General features: G+C 42.1%; 1 protein-coding gene across 27 annotated transcripts in view; it reads right to left on the bottom strand.

The window, feature by feature from the left end:
• The window catches only part of nrxn3a (neurexin 3a), a 442,954-nt gene that overhangs the window by 66,958 nt on the left and 352,783 nt on the right, over positions 1-23,213 (bottom strand). For all 27 annotated transcript variants that reach the window (XR_002955173.2, XR_002955175.2, XR_002955174.2 and 24 more), the window contains one exon: positions 14,361-14,532. Coding sequence is in view for 23 of the 27 variants with exons in the window: in XM_024436833.2 (XP_024292601.1) it covers positions 14,361-14,532 (172 nt within the window). In the remaining 4 variants the exon portion in view is untranslated. The remainder of the gene's footprint in view (positions 1-14,360; positions 14,533-23,213) is intronic.

Here is a 23,213-nt window from a genome sequence, read left to right as displayed (position 1 = left end):
TACTAGCGAATTCCCATTGTGGATGCTAGCTAAATGATAACAAGCCTAAGCGAACATAAACTAACTGCAAGGACAGACACCCCAGCTCCTCAGCTGCTTAAGGGAACAGCTTCATAATGAAAAAATAATACAACAGAACGCAATCTGCTTTATCTATTAACCTAGTGCACAAGTTGACTGCAGGTGTTAATTTAAAAATAACAATTGTCGATGGATTCGAAAATCATACCGTGGGCATTTTAAAATACCCCGGTATACGTTATATACGGTATACCGCCCAAGCCTACTAGCTATACCTCACGTACAAGAAAACTCAAGGGCAATGAACCACTGTTTGGAGTACTTTAGTACTACCTGAACGGAACGAGTGGTTCTGAATAGAATACTGAAAAACTCTAAAGGGAGAGAAGGAAGGAACATTGTTCAGGTTCCCTATGAAAGTTAGTTATTGATAGTTAGTCATTTATTTTTATTGAACTTTTATTTAACTAGGCAAGTCAGTTAAGAACAAATTCTTATTTACAATGACGGCCTACACCGGCCAAACCTGGACGACGCTGGGCCAATTGTACGCCACCCTATGGGACTCCCAATCACGGCCGGTTGTGATACAGCCTGGATGTGACCTGATCAGGACAACTGACACTGGCTACATAACAGTCTTTTGCAGTAATATAGTCCTGAAAAGCCTTACTTATCTCTGTACCCTAAAATTTATGAACAGACTTTTCTTCTCCGTAATCTCTATTCTTACAAATTGCTGTCATCGCTTTTTGACATGATAAAGTGTCATAATTAAGTGCTCAAAATTCTTCCTCGGAAGCTGTCCCTCTGCACCCTCCTTTCCCACCGACTACCCCGCCGGCATCTTAGCATGCAGACCATGGCTGAGCTGAAAAAGTGTTTCTCTAAGCTAGTTCCTGTGGGATTACAACACATCATATCTGCATGGCTGGCTCCCATAAGTGAGATGGAACTCTGTAGGGGGAACGTAGACCAGGTAGAGTTTGGCATACTTCAACATAGCAGTCTTGGCCCCTCGAGTAAAGCCTGTGTGTCTATGTATGCCGATGACTCCACGTTATACACGTCAGCTACCACCACAAGTGAAATCACTGCAACACTTAACAAGGAGATGCAGTCAGTTTTAGAACAGGTGGTTTATAATAAGCTAGTCCTAAATATATCAAAACTAAAAACATTGTATTTGTGACAAATTCTTCACTAAACACTAAATCTCATCTAAATCTTGAAATTAATAAGGAGGCAATTGAGGAGACTAAACTGCTTGGAGTAACCATAGATTGCAAACTGACATACTCATGCAACGGTAGCTAAAATGGGGAGAGGTCTGTCCATGATAAAGCGCTGCTCTGCTTTCTTGACATCGCAATCAACAAAACAAGTCCTACAGGCCTTAGTTTTATCACACCTGGACTACTGCCCAGTTATATGGTAAAATGCCAAAAGGAAGGACGAAGGCAAATTACAGTTAGCCCAGAACAGAGCAGCACATCTGGCCCTTAAATGTACACAGATGGCCAATATCAATAACATGCATGTCAATCTCTCCCGGCTCAAAGTAGAGGAGAGATTGACATGCAACACTACTTGTATTTGTGAGAGGTATTGACGTTTTGAAAGCATCAAACTGTCTGTTCAAACAGCTAACACACTGCTCAGACACTCATACATACCCCACAAGACATACCACCAGGGGTCTCTTCACAGTCCCCAAGAACAGGACAGACTCTGGGAAATGCACAGTACTACATAGAGTCTTGACTACATGGAACTCTATTCCACAACAAGTAACACAATAAAATCTGATTAAAAAAAGGATAAAACAACACTGAAGAGACACACACACATATGCACACATACTCTAACACCATTAGGGTTGAGTGCCTTGCTCAAGGGCACATTGACAGATTTTTCACCTAGTCGGCTTGGGGATTCGGGGATTCTGTTTCTTTTGTTTAACATTCAGAAAAAAAACACTGTGAAAACACTACGGACACAACAACAAAACAGTGGTCTATCTAAGCCCCATAATTAACTACAATTAAATCAATAATGTGACCCCAAAAGTACAATATCAAAAACCAACTGAACAGCCAAACAGAGTAAATCATAAGCTAACACCAAGGTAAATCTAGCATCTTTCTAGAATGTCCAAAGACTATCTGTGTTCACAATGACAACAACCTTTACCCTGTCAAATGTTCATGTCATAACATGCATTCTCAAAATTGAATGTGCATGTGTATATGTGCGAGATGAGCCCGTCTGTGTCTTTTCCATCATGAGCAGTCAGCAGTTCCAGAGAGATTGTTCACCACACGCCGTCCCTGCAGCTCCCCAAAACCACCAAAATGATCCAGTGATTTGACTGCCACACGCGGGGACACGGGCCAGCGTAACCCGGGTAACAGGACAGAACAGCCCAATGGCGGAGGTAATTGACGACCATTTTCCCCGCTGTCGCCGGCTATTACTGACACTGAGGCCTGGAGGGGAGGCTGAGGCAGACATAGGGACATCACCATGCATCACACAGCCTGGATGGCAATGGCCTCACAAAGGCTATCTGATGTTCTTACAGAATTATACTACACAATATACAGTGAGCTCCAAAAAGTATTGGGACAGTGACACATTATTTGTTGTTTTGACTCTGTACTCCAGCACTTTAGATAATACAATGACTATGAGGTTAAAGTGGAGACTGTCAGCTTTAATTTGAGGGTATTTTCATCCCTATCGGGTGAACCGTTTAGAAATTACAAGACTTTTTGTACATACAGTAGTCCCACCATTTCAGGGGACCAAAAGTATTGGGACAAATTCACTTATACGTGTATTAAAGTAGTAAAACATTTAGTATTTGGTCCCATATTCGTAGCACGAAATGACTACGTCATGCTACAAAGTTGTTGGATGCATTTTGTGCTTGTTTTGGTTGTGTTTTAGATTATTTTATGTTGAATACAAATTAATGGAAAATAATGTATTGTGTCATTTTGCAGTCACTTTTACTGATAATAACAATATAATATGTTTCTAAACACTTCTACATGAATGTGAATAATAATGAGAACAAACAGCAAATGCATCCATTTGTAAAGTCAAAAGCTTGATGTAGTCATTGCGTGCTATGAATATTGGACCAAATACTTAAAGATGCACAATGCAGAAATCACTCTGCCACTTTCTGGTTGCTAAAATTCCAATAGTTTGCCTAATTTTAGTTTATGTGACAAAACGCAAGTATAGTGTAGAGAATCATCGTACCATCTAAACCGCGGTGAAATATATTCTTCAAAGCACATTTTTTTTATTTTCAGTGAAAGACGGAGACGTGAAACTTAAGACCTGGAAGCATAGAAATAGTGCACTTAGAACAGATCTGCTGCGTCTTACATGCTGACCAGACTGGACACGCCGCGTGCGCGAGGGTCGCAAATTAAATTTAGAAATCCATGTTATTCAATTATTGCGCCAACGAGCGTCTGCGACACCAAGGGCTAAAATAGAACTCATTCCTATTTCTGACACAGATCGCGCTGAAAGTCCTGCCTCTCCCATCTCCTCATTGGTTTATAGAAGCAGGTACCCACGTGCCATCTCCTCATTGGTTGACATGATTGGTTGGTTGTGTGGTGTCAACCTCATTGGTTGACACCCACGTGGGTGACTGAAAGACGAACTGTTTTGCCGGTAGTTGTGGGACTACAATGAAAGTTTAGATGCAATCACCATATAAGTTAAATGATGAAAAAGCCTGGAAGGAGAGATGACTAGAAACGATTCGGTTGGCCGTTTTATATGTGGATTAATTGTTGGAGTACTCAATGTTTAAACTCAATGTTTATATCCCAGGACAAATTAGCTAGCAACAGCAAGCTAGCTAAATAGGACACATTAATGCACGATGGCGCACGCACGCAGCCGGTTTGGGTTCCGTGTTAGACTTGCTTTCAATGAGAATGGCAGATCTATAACTTACATTTATATGTGAATTAGGGCAGGTCGCAGCTTTAACTTTTTACTACTTTAATACACATAAGTGAATTTGTCCCAATTCTTTCGGTCCCCCAAAATGGGTGGAATATGTACAAAAAGTGCTGTAATTTCAAAACGGTTCACTTGATATGGATGAAAATACCCTCAAAATCACTGTCCCAATACCTTTGGAGCTCACGGGTATACTGAACTTTTATGCTACTACTGAAATATACTGTTGGCAAAATATACAGTCTTGGTGTTAAAATGTAAACTATCCATGGATTTCCTGCAATAAGACAGTATTCCTTATCACCTTAAACATCTGTGAGTGTTGTCTATTGCTGTTTGTTCTGTCCTTCACCCTTCTCTCCAGCTCTCTTTTTCTCTCTTCCTCAAAATCATTTCTCCCCAGATACCAAGTAACTCATTTGTGCATTCACCTGTCTCCTCCTCCATTGTCCATCTCACCATTTTCTCTCTTGTCTCTTAAATACAGTCTTTACTTTCATAGCTTCCTTTTCTTTGCCATCGCAGGTGGAAAAACTACCTGATCACACACCTGTTCTTTTCTCTTGCAACAGCTTGACTTATTTATACATGCACTCACATCTTTATCTTTCCTGGAGTCAGCTGATCGGGTCTCTGTGAGTTACCCTAACCTCATCTTGCTGAGATATTCAAATCACATGGCACCTGGGTTTATTACAGGTAAGGTGGCCATTGCATTGTGGTGCTCATTCTCACGCCAACTGCCGTGGTTCTAAACTTCAGTAAGCGATGAGTGCAAATTCTCAGCTGACGGCAAAGTAGTCAAAGCTTTTACACGGTGTTACACACACACAAATGTAATTTTGCCACTTCATTACTTGACCTTACTTTTAAAAATGCGAGCAACATAGAACAGGTTTATGCTTTCCTGCCAATCAATTACTTTTGAGATTGTGCACAAAGTTACTGGAAGCAGGGAAGAGAAAGAAAGCGAGAGAAAGAGAGAGAGAGATGGAGAAATTACTTTTTAAAAGGGACTATGAGAGTAAGGGTGAGTGGACAGGCACAGTACATGCAGTTTGGTCTCAATCAGAATCTTGGCAGTGTTCCAGAATACTCCTGGAAAAGCGCTTGTCATCTGAGAATGGCTCCCGGCCCAAACAGTAATGAAGGTTGTGAGCTCTAGTGTCCCCTCATTTATGGGTATGTAGGTGTTTCCAGGACAGGTGACACTTTACCTTCTATTTGAGACCACAGACATGGTAGAGAGAGACGAGTCTTTCAAAGATAGCCATAGAGAAAACGAATGTACAGTTGAAGTCAGAAGTTTACGTACACCTTAGCCAAATACATTTAAACTCAGTTTTTCACAATTCCTGACATTTAATCCTAGTAAAAATTCCCTGTTTTAGGTCAGTTAGGATAACCACTTTATTTTAAGAATGTGAAATGTCAGAATAATAGTAGAGAGAATGATTTATTTCAGCTTTTATTTCTTTCATCACATTCCCAGTGGGTCAGAAGTGTCACGGTTGTCATAAGAACGGGACCAAGGCACAGAGGATATTGAGTTCCACATATTTATTCCAAAAGTGAAACATAAGAGGTGCACATGCACAAACACAGGTGGGAAAAATATATACTTAAATATGATCCCCAATTGAGACAATGATTACCAGCTGCCTCTAATTGGGAAATATACAAAACACCAACATAGAAAACATAAACTAGAACACAACATAGAAATATTAAACCAGAATACCCCCTAGTCATTCCCTGATCTCCTACACCATAGAGAAACAAGGGCTCTCTATGGTCAGGCCGTGACAAGAAGTTTACATACACTCAATTAGTGTTTGGTAGCATTGGCTTTAAATTGTTTAACTTGGGTCAAACGTTTTGGGTAGCCTTCCATAACTTCCCACAATAAATTGGGTGAATTTTGGCCCGTTCCTCCTGACAGAGCTGGTGTAACTGAGTCAGGATTGTAGGCCTCCTTGCTCGCACACGCTTTTTCAGTTCTGTCCCCACATTTTCTATAGGATTGAGGTCAGGGCTTTGTGATGGCCACTCCAATACCTTGATTTTGTTGTCCTTAAGCCATTTTGCCATAACTTTGGAAGTATGCCTGGGGTCATTGTACATTTGGAAGACCCATTTGCGACCAAGCTTTAACTTTCTGACTGATGTCTTGAGATGTTGCTTCAATATATCCAGATAATTTTCCACCTTCATGATGCCATCTATTTTGTGAAGTGCACCAGTCCCTCCTGCAGCAAAGTACTCCCACAACATGATTCTGCCACCCCCGTGCTTGACTGTTGGGATGGTGTTCTTTGGCTTGCAAGCTTCCCCCTTTTGCCTCCAAACTTAACGTTTGTCATTACGTTCAAACAGTTCTATTTTTGTTTCATCAGACCAGAGGACATTTTTCCCAAAAGTACGATCTTTGTCCATGTGCAGTTGCAAACCGTAGTCTGGCTTTTTTATGGCGGTTTTGGAGCAGTAGTTTCTTCCTTGCTGAGAAGCCTTCCAGGTTATGTCGATATAGGACTCGTTTTACTGTGGATATAGATACTTTTGTACTTGTGTCCTCCAGCACCTTCACAAGGTCCTTTGCTGTTGTTCTGGGATTGATTTGCGCTTTTCACACCAAAGTACGTTCATCTCTAGGAGACAGAACGCGTCTCCTTCCTGAGCGGTATGACGGCTGCGTGGTCCCATGGTCCCATTTACACTTGCGTACTATTGTTTGTACAGATGAACGTGGTACCTTCAGGCATTTGGAAATTGCTCCCATGGATGAACCAGACTTGTGGAGGTTACAATTTTTTTCTGAGGCCTTGGCTGATTTCCCCATGATGTCAAGCAAAGAGACACTGAGTTTGAAGGTAGGCCTTGAAATACATCCACAGGTACACCTCCAATTGACTCAAATGATGTCAATTAGCCTATCAGAAGCTTCTAAAGCCGTGACATAATTTTCTGGAATTTTCCAAGCTGTTTAAAGGCACAGTTAACTTAGTGTATGTAAACTTCTGATCCACTGGAATTGTGATACAGTGAATTATAAGTTAAATAATCTGTCTGTAAACAATTATTGGAAAAATTACTTGTGTCATGCACAAAGTTGACCGAGTTTGTTAACAAGACATTTGTGGATGGTGAAAAACATTTTTATTTTTTTATTTTTTTAACTTCCGACTTCAACTGTATGTAGGTTTACGGCAGGTTTAACCTAATCCCATTCTATGAGCCAACATCCACATTGTGGATGGGAGTTTTTTCTAGCCACCGTGCTTCTACACCTGCATTGCTTGCTGTTCGGGGTTTTAGGCTGGGTTTCTGTACAGCACTTCGTGACATCAGCTGATGTAAGAAGGATTTTATAAATACATTTGATAGATTGATTGATTGTTAAAGGGATACTTCAGGATTTTGGCAATGATGTCCTAGTTAGCATTGGCTCGCAAAACTACCTCTAACTTCCTTCACACTGGACACAGAGACATGAAAATGGTATCCACGGGTTCATCTGACTCTGGAGGAGTAGATAAAGTGCATAACTGCCAAAATCCCGAAGTATCCCTTTAACTATGAGATAATTTAGAACATTAAGTAATTAAGTGAGGATATTAACAAAAACCTCAAGACCCGGGGATCCTTTAAGACATTGTAAACCAATAGCATTCACGGTCGGGTACACTCAAATCCTGTACCAATCTACTAGAAGCAACTTGCTAACTAATGAAATATTGGTGTGTAAAAGTTATCACCACACATTTTGCTATCGGAGCTTCGGAGCATAACTTAATTCCCTATACTTTCTAAAGCCTGAAGCCTCTTGTGAAGGAAGAAGTAATATGTGCCCTTCCCTCCCCTGGTAAGAGACTGATAGGTCAGCTATAATAGCTAGGCAATCACAGATTTGGCAAAGAGCAGCCAAGGAACCATTAAGGATTAATACCTCCAAGCATTAAGAAAATAAAAAGCACAGATGTTTGGTGCCATTACCACAGAACACCTTGGTCCATGTCCCCGTCTTTAGATTTAATAAGCTTTATGGTCCCCAAGGCGGCACATGAAAAAGTCTCACTTTACAGTTTGCCACTGTAGATGGCTGTAAATGGCTGTTTATGTTAGCACGGCATAAAATGTCTATACTAAAAACACCAGGACAAAGAAAGTCGAGACATCCTTTGAGAAAAACAGTGACAATAAGCACTAAACTGTATGGATGAGGTTTGAGGCTTGAGGCTGGGGATGTCCTAAAATGATTCCCGTATCTAGGCCTATGTGAGGTAAGGATTGTCAACCAGATAGATATCTCACAGGACACATTTTAAGACATAGCATAATTACAGTTTTACACATTTAACCCTTTTCCTAACATTTATTTATTTCATCTGTGAGACCCATAAAACCAACTAGTTTCTTACACAACTGTCAACTCGTCCCATATCCTAGATCCTTTTAAACTGCAAATGAACTCAGGGAACCCAGATCCTCGGCAGTACCACAGCTAACTATTTACATTTTTGTAAATTACATTTAACAGACACTTTATCCAGAGAGCGATGTAAAAGTATTCACTACCCTAAGCCATGTAGCAGTGGCAGCCCATCCAGTGTCACTCCACCCATATTTCATGGCTGTCTATTACTTGACGAAGCAGAAGACATGGAGAAACTGAAAAATGAGCAAGCCCATTGACGACATAGAAGTCTGGCCATTCATTTGATGGGCCTGCTGTGGCTCATTGTAAGGGTATAAAAGGCCTTGATTCAAGTGCAGACTCTCCCATTAAGCTTTTTCAAGTGTAATTTCAAGTCCCCCAGGGCAGTGGCCAAACTAGCAATTAGATTGTAAATGACATTGATATTACAGGAGGGGAGGGAGATCAATGATGGTTGAATTACAGGCTTTACTAATCTGTAAATTAACTGCCAATTTGGGGGAGAGAGGGCTGGATAAAATGCCTAAATGGGCTAATTTCCAACCAAACAGGTACTGACTAGGCTATAGAGTCATCAGGAAGTCCCTATTTAGAAATGAAAGGGTTCTTGTCAAGTGTTGATCAGTGTAGGTGATCAGTGTAGGTGATTGTGTGTGATTGTGTGTGTGCGTGTGTGATTGTGTGTGTGTGTATGTGTGTGTGTGATTGTGTGTGTGATTGTGTGTGTGATTGTGTGTGTGTGTGTGATTGTGTGTGTGTGATTGTGTGTCAGAGAGAGAGAGCAGTAGATACACAGAAAGAAAGAAAGAAACGAAGAGAGAATGCAAGGGAAGTTATTTCCCTCCTGGCTCCTATTCCCATCAGAGTGTCCATGTCTGTGTTGTGTTGAAGTAATGAGGCCGAGTGGCGCACTGTGGACCAGTCTGAATCATTAACGTGAGTGATACTGGCAGACCTAGGAGACGCTGAGGCAATGCTGCTCTGCTCAGTGTGTGTGGCAGGTTAGAGGGAAGATTCAGCTCTTATGGGAGATGTACTGTACTCAACACAGGAAGGCAACGAGACATCACATGCCAAAGGAGATGTTTCCAAGGGGGATGTTAATGTACTCAACACAGGAAGGCAACGAGACATCACATGCCAAAGGGGATGTTTCCAAGGGGGATGTTAATGGTATTATGTACTGTAAAACATTTTATAGTGTTGGCAGTGGGAACTGTATCTCCAGCAGTGATAAGTATAATTTTTGTCTTGATCAGTTGTTGCCTAGTACTGTATTTTGCTAGATAGGGCCATCTACTTTAAGTGATGTCTGTCTTCCCGGTAGCCTAATTGGTGTGTGTACTGCTGACTGCTATCACAGATTATTGTTGACAGGTCAACCAGGATTAAGGGCCAGGGCAATTTGTGACTTGTTGTTTTGGTAGTCAGTGGCTTTATTGGAGGGGGAGTGGTTTCTCCTCTGCTAGGCAATCAGCAATTAGTACCAGGAGGTGTGCTCTTCATCTATGTAAGGCAATTAGCAATAAGTATTAGTACTTCAGTCTCCCCTGTTTTCTCAGCGGCAGCTGTAGGCGGAGGTCTCGTTGCAAAACTACGACCGTCGCCGAAACAAAGACGGTTCTGCCGAGTTGTTCAAGGAAGGAAGGATTGGGAGGCTCCAGACCATTCTCTCACTTTAGTATCTTACCTAGTTATTTTCTGATGATCTCATTTTGCTCTTTTGTATCTGGCAACTTTGTGTTTTCTATACCTGTTCGCTCCTCTCTCTGTAAGCTTTACAGACACTCACCACCCCTTGGCTGCAACCCTTCTAATTTAGTGTACTCTGCTCGCACAACCCATGTGGAATTTCTGGTCTCTGGCAGCTTTTAGAACTGCCTATCTGCGGTGAAGAACGGCGAGTTCATCTCAGTTTATGCTGCCCTTCAGTCCCCTGACTTTTTGGCCCTAAAGAAGACATGGATCACCTCAGAGAATGCTGCTACTCCAGTTGCTCTCTCTTCATCTGACTAAGTTTTCTCTCATAGTTCGAGAGCATCTGGCCATCGCGGTGGTGCACACGGCTACTCATTTTTCCTATGTGGAGATTTTCTATTTTCTCTCACCTGTCCATCTCCTCATTTGAATTCCATGCTGTCACTGTCACTTGCCAACTCAAGCTTAACATTGGTTTGATCTATTGCCCACCAGGTGTCCTTAGAGAGTTATTCAATGAGCCTGACAGCTTAAGAAGCACATTTCCTGACAATGGCTCACCGCTCTTCGAACTTGGCGACTTCAACTGCCTGACGTCTGCCTTCAATTAATTCCCCTCGTCTCTTTTGACCTCAACCTTTCCCAGTCCCCTACCACTCACAAGACAGGCAATACGCATGACCTCATCTTTAATAGAGGCTGTTCGCCTATTAATCTCACTGCAACCTCCCTCCAGGTCTCTAATCACTACTTTGTTTCCTTTTCTGTATCCCTTTTCTCCAACCCTAGCCACTCAGCCCCTACCCTGTTGCAATGTTTGCTCTCTATCTCCCACTACTCTCTCCCCTTCTATCATATCATCTCTCCTTTCTGCTAAATCCTTTCTCCCTCCTGTCTCCTGATTCTACCTCATCGACCCTACTCTGCATCCTATGACTCTCACTGTCCACTTTCCTCCAAAAACAGGGCTGTGGACAGCTAGGCAAAAATGGAGGAAAACTAAACTTCCAGAGGCCCTATCATCCATTCACCCCTGTTCTCTACCTTCCCCCGTATCCACTGCAAAAGCCACTTTTTATCACATGAAATGCCAAGCTTCTGTCTCTAACCCAAGGAAACTCTTTTCCACCTTCTGCTCCCTCCTTAACCTCTACCCCCCTTCCCTCTCTGCGGATGACTTTGTCATCCACTTTGAAAAGGAGATTGATGACATCCGCTCCTCATTCTCTCAGCCTATTGAGTCCACTTGTCCCACTCACACAGAACTACCCTACGCCTTGACCTCTTTCTCCCCACTCTCTCCAGATGGAGTCCTGCAACTAGTGAGGGAGGTCTGGCCGCTGGACAACCTGCCCACTCGACCACTTCCCCTACTCCCTTCTCCAGACCATCTCTGGAGACCTTCTCCAATTCCTCACTTCCCTCATCAACTGATCCTTGTCCACCAGATGCGTCCCTTCTGAAGTCAAAATAGACTTGAAAAACACTTGAGCGTGCTGTCTCTGACCAACTCTCTCACTATCTCTCTCAGAACGATCTTCTTGACCCTAAGCATTCAGGTTTTATGATGTGTCACTCCACCGAGACTGACTGCTCTTCTCTGTGTCACCGATACTCTCTGCACTGCCAAAACTGACTCTCTCTCCTCTTTTCTCATCCTCCTAGATCTATCTACTGCCTTCACCACTGTGAAGTGTCACAACCTTCTCTCCACCCTCTCAGGGCTGGGCATCTCAGGCTCTGCCCACTCTTGGATTGCATCCTACCTGGCAGGCCGTTCCAACCAGGTGACCTGGATGGGATGTATGTCTGCACCACATACTCTCACTACTGGTGTCCCCCAGGGCTCGGTTCTAGGCTCTCACCTCTTCTCTCTATACAAACATATATTCTCTGCAAACATCAAAGCAGTGATTGCTCCTGCAGGTTCATTCTCTACAACATCCGTAGAGTATGACCCTACCTCACACAGGAAGCAGCGCAGGTCCAGGCGCTTGTCATTTCCCGTCTGGACTACTGCAACTCCCTGTTGGCTGAGCACCTCGCTTGTGCCATCAAACCCCTGCAATTAATCCAGAACGCTGCAACCCACAGGTGTTCGAAGAGTATCTTAAATAATGCTACAGCACACCCCCCCTCACATCACCTCCTCACCCTGAAAAACAAAAAATACTTTTGTGATGGTTACATTTTTTTCTCCCATACTAGTTCAGACTTGCTGGTAGCTACTTTATTGAGGAAAAATGTACATACTATGACTGTGAAATGTGATTGTTCCACCTAGCTATCACTGTTAGGGATAGGGGGCAGCATTTTCACTTTGGATGAATTGCGTGCCCATAGTGAACTGCATCCTACTCTGTTCTAGATGCTAATATATGCATATTATTATTACTACTGGATAGAAAACAGAGGTTTCTAAAACTGTTTGAATTATGTCTGTGAGTATAACAGAACTCATAGGGCAGGCAAATTTCCAAACAGGAAGTGGAAATTCTGGGGCTGGTTGAATTTCAAGTCATCGCCTATTCACATCCAAACAAGATATGGATATGTTCGCACTTCCTACGCCTTCCACTAGATGTCAACAGTCAGTAGACCGTGGAATGAAGCCTCTAGTGTGATGTACGACCGGATGGGAGGGGAATGAGTCACTGGCGCTAGCGGAACCCCTAGCCATAAGAAGTTTTAAGATTGATGCACTAACTGTAAGTTGCCATGGATAAGAGTGTCTGTTAAATGACTCAAATGTAATGTAAAGTGTAAGATACATTTCTACCAGTAGTTGCAGCTTCAGAGAGAGCTACATCTCTAACAGTAGTTTCAGCTTCACTGAGAGCTACATTTCTACCAGCAGTTGCAGCTTCACTGAGAGCTACATTTCTACCAGTAGTTGCAGCTTCACTGAGAGCTACATTTCTACCAGTAGTTGCAGCTTCACTGAGAGCTACATCTCTACCAGTAGTTGCAGCTTCAGTGAGAGCTACATTTCTACCAGTAATTGCAGCTTAACTGAGAGCTACATTTCTACCAGTAGTTGCAGCTTCACTGAGAGCTACATTTCTACCAGTAGTTGTAGCTTCACTGAGAGCTACATTTCTACGAGTAGTTGCAGCTTCACTGAGAGCTACATTTCTACCAGTAGTTGCAGCTTCACTGAGAGCTACATCTCTACCAGTAGTTGCAGCTTCACTGAGAGCTACATTTCTACCAGTAGTTGCAGGTTCATTAGCTCGAGTCTTGTCATAGTCATACTGATACCTGTCAAAAAATGTCATGTCATCAGAGCTGAACCTTCGTTAATAAGGCAGAGGGAGGGAGGGAAATTAAGAGTACTCTGACAGGGATAAGGCCGGGTCTTCCAACCTTTAAATAAAGCAACTGTTGAGGCATCACGACCAGTCCTGAGAAGAGATCGTTCCATTTGTATGCAGACCCATTGCAAACCCAGAGAGCCTGAAGTCAGTCCAATTCCATGTCCATATTTATTCATTCACTAAACAGCCAGAGTATTTGGCAGGGTTAAAACAGCAACCCACTCCAGAGAACGGTTTATGGTCTCACACTTCTTTAGATAAAAGTGAAGAAGTCTGAGGTCCTTTTCACATTACGTCCGGACACAGGACCAACTGGAAACGTCAAAGATGTCTGATAACTCTTGGCAGATAATGGACGTTGACTAGTCGATACCTATGTATTATTAAAAACCAAGAGTTGTGACATATTGCATTCATCAAGATGTCCCTCCACGAGATGCTGGAGATATTTAACATTTCCAATTTGTCTCTGGTTTCCTTTCCTTAGCACTGCAAACAGAAGGCAGCCAAAAGGCCTTCAAACTGTGGTAACTGTAAACATATGCTTGTAGGATAATGACAACTATGCACTTAAAAGCTTCAAGTAGACGAGGGAGGAACAGTAGAAGAGAGGTGGGCACTGAACGCCAGGGTGGTGTGGTCTCTGGGAAGGAGTTTAGAGGCAGATGGTGTCCAGTGAGTTTATGGTGCGTTTGCAACTTATTGGATTCATGAGCTAAACCATGCATGTAAAGAGAATAGGTTTTTCACTTCCGAAAACCGGAAGTAAACACAACTTATGTATGCAAAGGTAACAGGCAAATAGCATAGGCCTACACCATGCATGCAAAAGTAACAGGTAGGTCACAACACAGGTTAAACCATGCAGGTGTAGTGAGAGAGGGCTTCCGTACCTCCTGGAAAGTGTTCGTTGATGGACCAGTTGTCCACCTGGAGGGTGGCGTTGCCCCCATTCCTGGTGAACCGCACCACATGGTACTTCCCGTCATTCACAGGGGTGCTGCTCTCTCTCACACTGATGTCCATTGTGCCGATGTTAAACGTCACACCGATCTTCCCTTGTTCCTAGAAGAAGACACAAACAAAAGAATTTAGTGATTGTTTAAAATTTTGGAACAAATTTTTAGGCGATTCATTTGTTTTTGACAAATTACTATTTTGTGCGTCCCATTTCAGATATAGTTATTACTCTTTTGTTCAAGGTTTAATTCTCTTTCTCTCTTTTCATTCTATTCGCTCAGTCTCTAATAAATAATACATTATATTAACCTTAATGGCCCCTTCTGTTGGATAACACACACACATTTGTAAAAATCAATGGTGTTAAATAAACCAGAGAGAGAAACTAGATTAATGAGCAGTGAAGGCTCACACAGTCACATAGTGGAAGAGAACAGACTTGACAGTTCAGGTGACCAATTCCACCTACTCACTTTTTTCCACAGGAACCTGTGTTGTGTTACAGCCTGAATTTAAAATGGGATTTTGTGTCACTGGCATACCCACAATACCCCATAATGTCAAAGTGGAATTATGTTTTAAAACATTTTTACTCATTAATAAAACATTTAAAGCTGAAACGTGTTGAGTGAATACATATTCAACCCCTTTGTTATGGCAAGCCTAAATAAGTTCAGGAGTAAAAATGTGCGAAACAAGTCACATAATAAGTTGCATCAACTCATTCTGTTTGCAATAATAATGTTAAACATGATTTTTCATCTCTGTACCCCTCACACACAATTATCAGTGTGGTCCCTCAGTTGAGCAATGAATTTCAAACACAGATTCAACCACAAAGACCAGGGAGGTTTTGCAAGTAAGTGTCCCTATTGATCCTGTGTGGCTCAGTTGGTAGAGCATGGCCAGGGTTGTGGGTTCCATTCGCATGGGGGACCAGTACAAACAAATAAGAAAATGCATGCACTCATAAGTTGCTCTGGATAAGAATGTCTGCTAAATGATAAAAAACATTTATATAATATTGGTAGACAGGTACAAAAAAGCAGATATTAAATGTGCTTTTAAGCATGGTGGAGTTATTAATTACACTTTGGATGATGTATCAATACACCCGGTCATTACAAAGATACAGGGGTCCTTCCTAACTCAGTTGCCGGAAAGGAAGGAAACTGCTCAGGGATTTCACCATGAGGTAAATGGGGACTTTAAAACAGTTACAGAGTTTAATGACTGTGATAGGATGATCATCAACATGGTAGTTACTCCATAATACTAACTTAAATGACAGAGTGAAATAAGGAAGCCTATACAGAATAAAAAATATTCCAAAACATTCATCCTGTTTACAACAAAGCACTTAAGTAAAACTGCAAAGGAATTGGCAAAGAAATGTCCTGAATACAAAGCGTTAAGTTTGGGGCAAATCCATACTAATTCTATAACATACCCTTCCCATCTTGCCAAGCTGAAATAAACTGATCCACACCTAGTGTTGCAAAAGTTCGGTAGCTTTCTCTAAATTCCCCAGTTTTCCAGAAATCCTGGATTCTCTGTTTATTCCCCCATTTCCAGGAATTCTCCAACTGGGATTTCTAGAAAACTGGGGATTTAGAAAAAGTTAACATAATTTGCAACGTAAAGTTTTAGAACATTTAGAAATATGCTATGTAGAACAAATATGCCTCTCTGACATGCAGAATTAAGATTTAGGGAACAAGGAACAGAATCAAAAACAGGAAGTGATCTCTAGTGTTCCAGAACACTAGAGCCATTAGAACCGGTTAATAACATTAATTGACATTCAAAGCATTATTTAAAGTCCCACAAAAAAACGCCATCATTGCGACTATGCAAAGCAATCACTCTGTCGCTCAGAAACTTCTCTTCCAGTGTCTGCCTGCCAGCATGTTTTCTAGGCTAGTTAACTTCTCTAGGATAGGGGGCAGCATTTTCACGTTTGGATGAAAAGCGTGCCCAGAGTAAACTGCCTCCTACTCAGTCCCAGACGCTTATATATGCATATTATTATTAGTATTGGATAGAAAACACTCTGAAGTTTCTAGAACTGTTTGAATCATGTCTGTGACTATAACAGAACTTATTTGGTAGGCAAAACCCCGAGGACAAATCATTCAGATGTTGTTTTTTTGAGGTCACTCTATTTTCAATGAGTTGTCTTTGGGAATCCAGATTTCTAAGGGACCTTCCTTCAGTTCCTATCGCTTCCACTGGATGTCAACAGTCTTTAGAAATTGGTTGAGGTTTTTCCTTTGAGAAATGAAGAAGTAGCCAGTGAAGTGTATTGTTTGTTAGAGGCGCGTGACCAGAAAGCATGCTACACATTGTTTTCCTCCGGTATAGAACACAGATCATCCCTTCTTCAATTTGATTGATTATTTATGTTAATAAATACCTAAAGTTGTATTACAAAAGTACTTTGAAATGTTTGGACAACGCTTACAGGTAACTTTTGAGATATTTTGTAGTCACATTGTGCAAGTTGGAACCGGTGTTTTTCTGGATCAAACGCGCCAAATAAATTGACATTTTGGATATATATCGATGGAATTAATCGAACAAAAGGACCATTTGTGATGTTTATGGAACATATTGGAGAGCCAACAGAAGAAGCTCGTCAAAGGTAAGGCATGAACTATATTTTTATTTCTGCGTTTTGTGTCGCGCCTGGAAGGTTGAAATATGATGCGATGGTTAGCTGGGATGCTATCCTCAGATAATAGCATTGTTCGCTTTCACCGTAAAGCATCTTTGAAATCTGAAACATTGGCTGGATTCACAACAAGTGTAGCTTTAATTGAATGTGTGATTTCATTAAAGTTAAATTTTTATTGTAATTTATTTGAATTTGGCGCTCTGCATTTTTTCACTGGATGTTGGCCAGGTGGGAAGCTACCATCCCACATATCCCAGAGAGGTTAAGTAAACTATAGTTATCACATTTCACGTTGGATTTATTAACTACAAAAAGGTAAGACGTGTTTTAAATTCTGGTGCTGCATCACACAGATGCTTGTTAGCAAACTCTGGTCCAGGGCATGGAGCCAACTCTCAGATGTTCAAAGGTCCTCCATATTAGCCGCTCCCCCGTAGGTACACTATACAGTTGAAGTCGGAAGTTTACATACACCTTAGCCAAATACATTTAAACTCAGTTTTTCACAATTCCTAACATTTAAGCCTAGTAAACATTTCCTGTCTTTGGTCAGTTAGAATCACCACTTTAATTTAAGAATGTGAAATGTCAGAATAACAGTAGAGAGAATGATTTATTTCAACATTTTTCTTTCATCACATTCCCAGGGGTCAGAAGTTTACATACACTCAATTAGTATTTGGTAGCGTTGCCTTTAAATTGTTTAACTTGGGTCAAACGTTTCGGGTAGCCTTCCACAACCTTCCCACAATAAGTTGGGTGAATTACTCGCTCATCCCCCCCAAGCAGACACCTCGACGGCCCTGAAAGAACTTCATTGGACTCTATGTAAACTGGAAACCACACATCCTGAGGATGCATTTATTGTAGCTAGGGATTTTAACAAGGCTAATCTGAAAACAAGTCTCCCTACATTTTATCAGCATATCGAATGCGCGACTCGGGCTGGAAAAAATATGGATCATTGTTACTCGAACTTCCACGACGCATACAAAGCCCTCCTTTCTGCAAATCTGACCACGACTCCATTTTGTTGCTCCCAGCCTATAGACAGAAACTAAAACAGGAAACGCCTGTGCTCAGGTCTGTTCAATGCTGGTCCGACCAATCTGATTCCACGCTTCAAGATTGCTTCGATCACGTGGACTGGGATATGTTCTGGATAGCGTCGAACAACAACATTGATGTATACGCTGATTCGGTGAGCGAGTTATTAGCAAGTGCATATTGAAGGCAGCATTCGCGCAAAACTGAAAGCGCCAACCACTGCTTTTAATCAGGGCAAGGCAACCGGAAACATGACCGAATAGAAACGGTGTAGCTATTCCCTCCGCAAGGCAATCAAACAAGCTAAGCGTCAGTATAGAGACAAAGTAGTCGCAATTCAATGGCTCAGACACGAGAGGTACAGTGGGGCAAAAAAGTATTTAGTCAGCCACCAATTGTGCAAGTTCTCCCACTTTAAAAGATGAGAGAGGCCTGTAATTTTCATCATAGGTACACTTCAACTATGACAGACATAATGAGAAAAAAAATCCAGAAAATCACATTGTAGGATTTTTAATGAATTTATTTGCAAATTATGGTGGAAAATAAGTATTTGGTCAATAACAAAAGTTTCTCAAAACTTTGTTACATACCCTTTGTTGGCAATGACAGAGGTCAAACGTTTTCACAAGGTCTTCACAAGGTTTTCACACACTGTTGCTGGTATTTTGGCCCATTCCTCCATGTAGATCTCCTCTAGAGCAGTGATGTTTTGGGGCTGTTGCTGGGCAACACGGACTTTCAACTCCCTCCAAAGATTTTCTATGGGGTTGAGATCTGGAGACTGGCCAGGCCACTCCAGGACCTTGAAATGCTTCTTACGAAATCACTCCTTCGTTGCCCGGGCGGTGTGTTTGGGATCATTGTCATGCTGAAAGACCCAGCCACGTTTCATCTTCAATGCCCTTGCTGATGGAAGGAGGTTTTCACTCAAAATTTCACGATACATGGCCAAAATTCATTCTTTCCTTTACACGGATCAGTCGTCCTGATCCCTTTGCAGAAAAACAGCCCCAAAGCATGATGTTTCCACCCCCATGCTTCACAGTAGGTATGGTGTTCTTTGGATGCAACTCAGCAATCTTTGTCCTCCAAACACGACGAGTTGAGTTTTTACCAAAAAGTTATATTTTGGTTTCATCTGACCATATGACATTCTCCCAATCTTCTTCTGGATCATCCAACTGCTCTCTAGCAAACTTCAGACAGGCCTGGACATGTACTGGCTTAAGCAGGGGGACATGTCTGGCACTGCAGGATTTGAGTCCCTGGCGGCGTAGTGTGTTACTGATGGTAGGCTTTGTTACTTTGGTCCCAGCTCTCTGCAGGTCATTCACTAGGTCTCCCCGTGTGGTTCTGGGATTTTTGCTCACCGTTCTTGTGATCATTTTGACCCCACGGGGTGAGATCTTGCGTGGAGTCCCAGATCGAGGGAGATTATCAGTGATCTTGTATGTCTTCCATTTCCTAATAATTGCTCCCACAGTTGATTTCTTCAAACCAAGCTGCTTACCTATTGCAGATTCAGTCTTCCCAGCCTGGTGCAGGTGTACAATTTTGTTTCTGGTGTCCTTTGACAGCTCTTTGGTCTTGGCCATAGTGGAGTTTGGAGTGTGACTGTTTGAGGTTGTGGACAGGTGTCTTTTATACTGATTACAAGTTCAAACAGGTGCCATTAATACAGTTAACGAGTGGAGGACAGAGGAGCCTCTTAAAGAATAAGTTACAGGTCTGTGAGAGCCAAAAATCTTGCTTGTTTGTAGGTGACCAAATACTTATTCTCCACCATAATTTGCAAATAAATTCATTAAAAATCCTACAATGTGATTTTCTGGATTTTTTTTCTCATTTTGTCTGTCATAGTTGAAGTGTACCTATGATGAAAATTACAGGCCTCTCTCATCTTTTTACGTGGGAGAACTTGCACAATTGGTGGCTGACTAAATACTTTTTTGCCCCACTGTATGTGGCAGGGTCTACATTCAATCACAGACTACAAAAAGAAAACCAACCTCGTCGAGGACCCCGATGTCTTGCTCCCAGACAAACTAAACAACTTCTTTGCTCGCTTTGAGGACAATACAGTGCCACCGACATGGCCCGCTACCAAAACCTTCAGACTCTCCTTCACCGCAGCCAATGTGAGTAAAACATTTAAACGTGTTAACCCTCGCAAGGCTGCCGGCCCAGACGGCATCCTTAGCCGCGTCCTCAGAGCATGCGCAGACCAGATGTCTGGTGTGTTTACGAACATATTCAATCAATCCCTATCCCAGTCTGCTGTTCCCACATGCTTCAAGAGGGCCACCATTGTTCCTGTTCCCAAGAAAGCTAAGGTAACTGAGCTAAATGACTATCGTCCCGCAGCTCTCACTTTCGTCATCACAAAGTTCTTTGAGAGACTAGTCAAGGATCATATCACCTCCACCCTACCTGACACTCAAGACCCACTCCAATTTGCTTACCGCTCCAATAGGTCCACAGACGACGCAATCACAATCACAATGCACACTGCCCTAACCCATCTGGACAAGAGGAATACCTATGTAAGAATGCCGTTCATCGACTACAGCTTAACCATAGTACCCTCCAAACTCATCATTAAGCTCGAGACCCCATCTCCACCCCGCTGATCCTCAACACTGGGGCCCCACAGGGGTGTGTTCTCAGCCCTCTCCTGTACTCTCTGTTCACCCATGACTGCGTGGCCATGCACACCTCCAACTCAATCATCAAGTTTGCAGACGACACTACAGTGGTAGGCTTGATTACCACCAACGACGAGACAGCCTATAGGGAGGAGGTGAGAGTGGTGTCAGGAAAATAACCTCACACTCAATGTCAACAAAACAAAGGAGATGATCGTGGACTTCAGGAAACAGCAGAGGGAGCACCTCCCGTCCACATCGACGGGACAGTAGTGGAGTAAGTGGAACGTTTTATGTTCCTCGGCGTACACATCACAGACTAACTGAAATGGTCCACCCACACAGACAGTGTGGCGAAGAAGGCGCAACAGTGCCTCTTCAACCTCAGGAGACTGAAGACATTTGGCTTGTCACCAAAAACATTCACAAACTACTACAGATGCAAAATCGAGAGCATCCTGTCGGGCTGTATCACCGCCTGGTACGGCAACTGCTCCGCCCACAACCGCAAGGCTCTCCAGAGGGTAGTGAGGTCTGCACAACGCATCACCGGGGGACAACTACCTGCCCTCCAGGACACCTACACCACCCGATGTCACAGGAAGGTCAAAAAGATCATCAAGGACAACAACCACCCGAGCCACTGCCTGTTCACCCCGCTATCATCCAGAAGGCGAGGTCAGTACAGGTGCATCAAAGCTGGGACCGAGAGATGGAAAAATAGCTTCTATCTCAAGGCCATCAGACTGTTAAACAGCCATCACTAACATTGAGTGGCTGCTGCCACAAAATTGGATGCAATAAATGTATCACTAGTCACTTTAAACAATGCAACTTTATATAATGTTTACATACCCTACATTACTCATCTCATATGTATATACTGTTTTCTATACCATCTACTGCATCTTGCCTATGCCGTTTGGCCATCGCTCATCCATATATTTATATGTACATATTCTTATTCATTCCTTTACACTTGTGTGTATAAGGTAATTGTTGTGAAATTGTTAGATTAGTTGTTAGATATCACTGCATGGTCGGAACTAGAAGGACAAGCATTTCGCTACACTCGCATTAACCTCTAGTAACTCCCCATCCCGGGTACGGGAGCGTAATCATCGACTGACACTAATTAGCATAACGCAATGGACATAAATATTCCTAGAAAATATTCCTATTCATGAAAATCACAAGTGAAATATATTGAGACACAGCTTAGCCTTTTGTTAATCACCCTGTCATCTCAGATTTTCAAAATATGCTTTACAGCCAAAGCTAGACAAGCATTTGTGTAAGTTTATCGATAGCCTAGCATAGCATTTTGTCCAGCTAGCAGCAGGTAACTTGGTCACGGAAATCAGAAAAGCAATCAAATTCAATCGTTTACCTTTGATGAGTTTCGGATGTTTTCACTCACGAGACTCCCAGTTAGATAGCCAATGTTCCTTTTTTCCAAAAATATTATTTTTGTAGGCGAAATAGCTCCATTTGTTCTTCACATTTGGCTGAGAAATTGCCCGGAAATTGCAGTCACGAAAACGCCGAAAAATTCCCAAAATTAGCTCCATAATATCGACAGAAACATGGCAAACGTTGTTTATAATCAATCCTCAAGGTGTTTTTCAAATATCTATTCGATAATATATCCACCGGGACAATTGGTTTTTCAGTAGGACCGATTGGAATAATGGCTACCTCTGTATTTTACGCGAGAATCACTCTGGGAGCCATCAGGTGACCAGTTGCCACTTACGGGTATTCTTCAACATAAATGCGTAAAACTACGTCACAATGCTGTAGACACCTTGGGGAATACAGAGAAAAAGTAATCTGGTTGATAGCCCATTCACTGCTCAACAGGGACGCATTGGAACACAGAGCTTTCAAAAGATGAGTCACATCCGGATTGGATTTTTCTCAGGCTTTCGCCTGCAATATCAGTTCTGTTATACTCACAGACAATATTTTTACAGTTTTGGAAACGTTAGAGTGTTTTCTATCCTAAACTGTCAATTATATGCATATTCTAGCATCTTGTCCTGACAAAATATCCCATTTACTCCGGGAACGTTATTTTTCCAAAAATGAAAATACTGCCCCCTAGTCACAAAAGGTTCAGCTAATATAATTTGATTTGATTTTTTGTTTAAACCAGTTCAGAACTTTATTACAGTGGAACAAAATGAAAACAATAGGGGTTCTGTTCAGACCGAAACGATTGGAAAAATTGTTTTGGTTACAACCCCTGCTTCTATCTGCAACGTTCAAGGCCAGGTGTTACTTACAACCTTTCAAAATGTACCGAAATGACGCTAAACCTTGTCAGCAACTCCTTTCTCCAGCCTCTCTTCTGTCAACCTCTTTTCTACTTCCCTCATATTTCCTCTGTTGTTAACCAGAGAGTGAATCAC

This window comes from Oncorhynchus tshawytscha, linkage group LG11 (genome assembly GCF_018296145.1).
Source record: "Oncorhynchus tshawytscha isolate Ot180627B linkage group LG11, Otsh_v2.0, whole genome shotgun sequence".
NCBI classification, from domain to species: domain Eukaryota; kingdom Metazoa; phylum Chordata; class Actinopteri; order Salmoniformes; family Salmonidae; genus Oncorhynchus; species Oncorhynchus tshawytscha.
The sequence above is the reverse complement of the archived record's forward strand: the minus strand, read 5'-3'. Positions and strand labels throughout refer to the sequence as shown.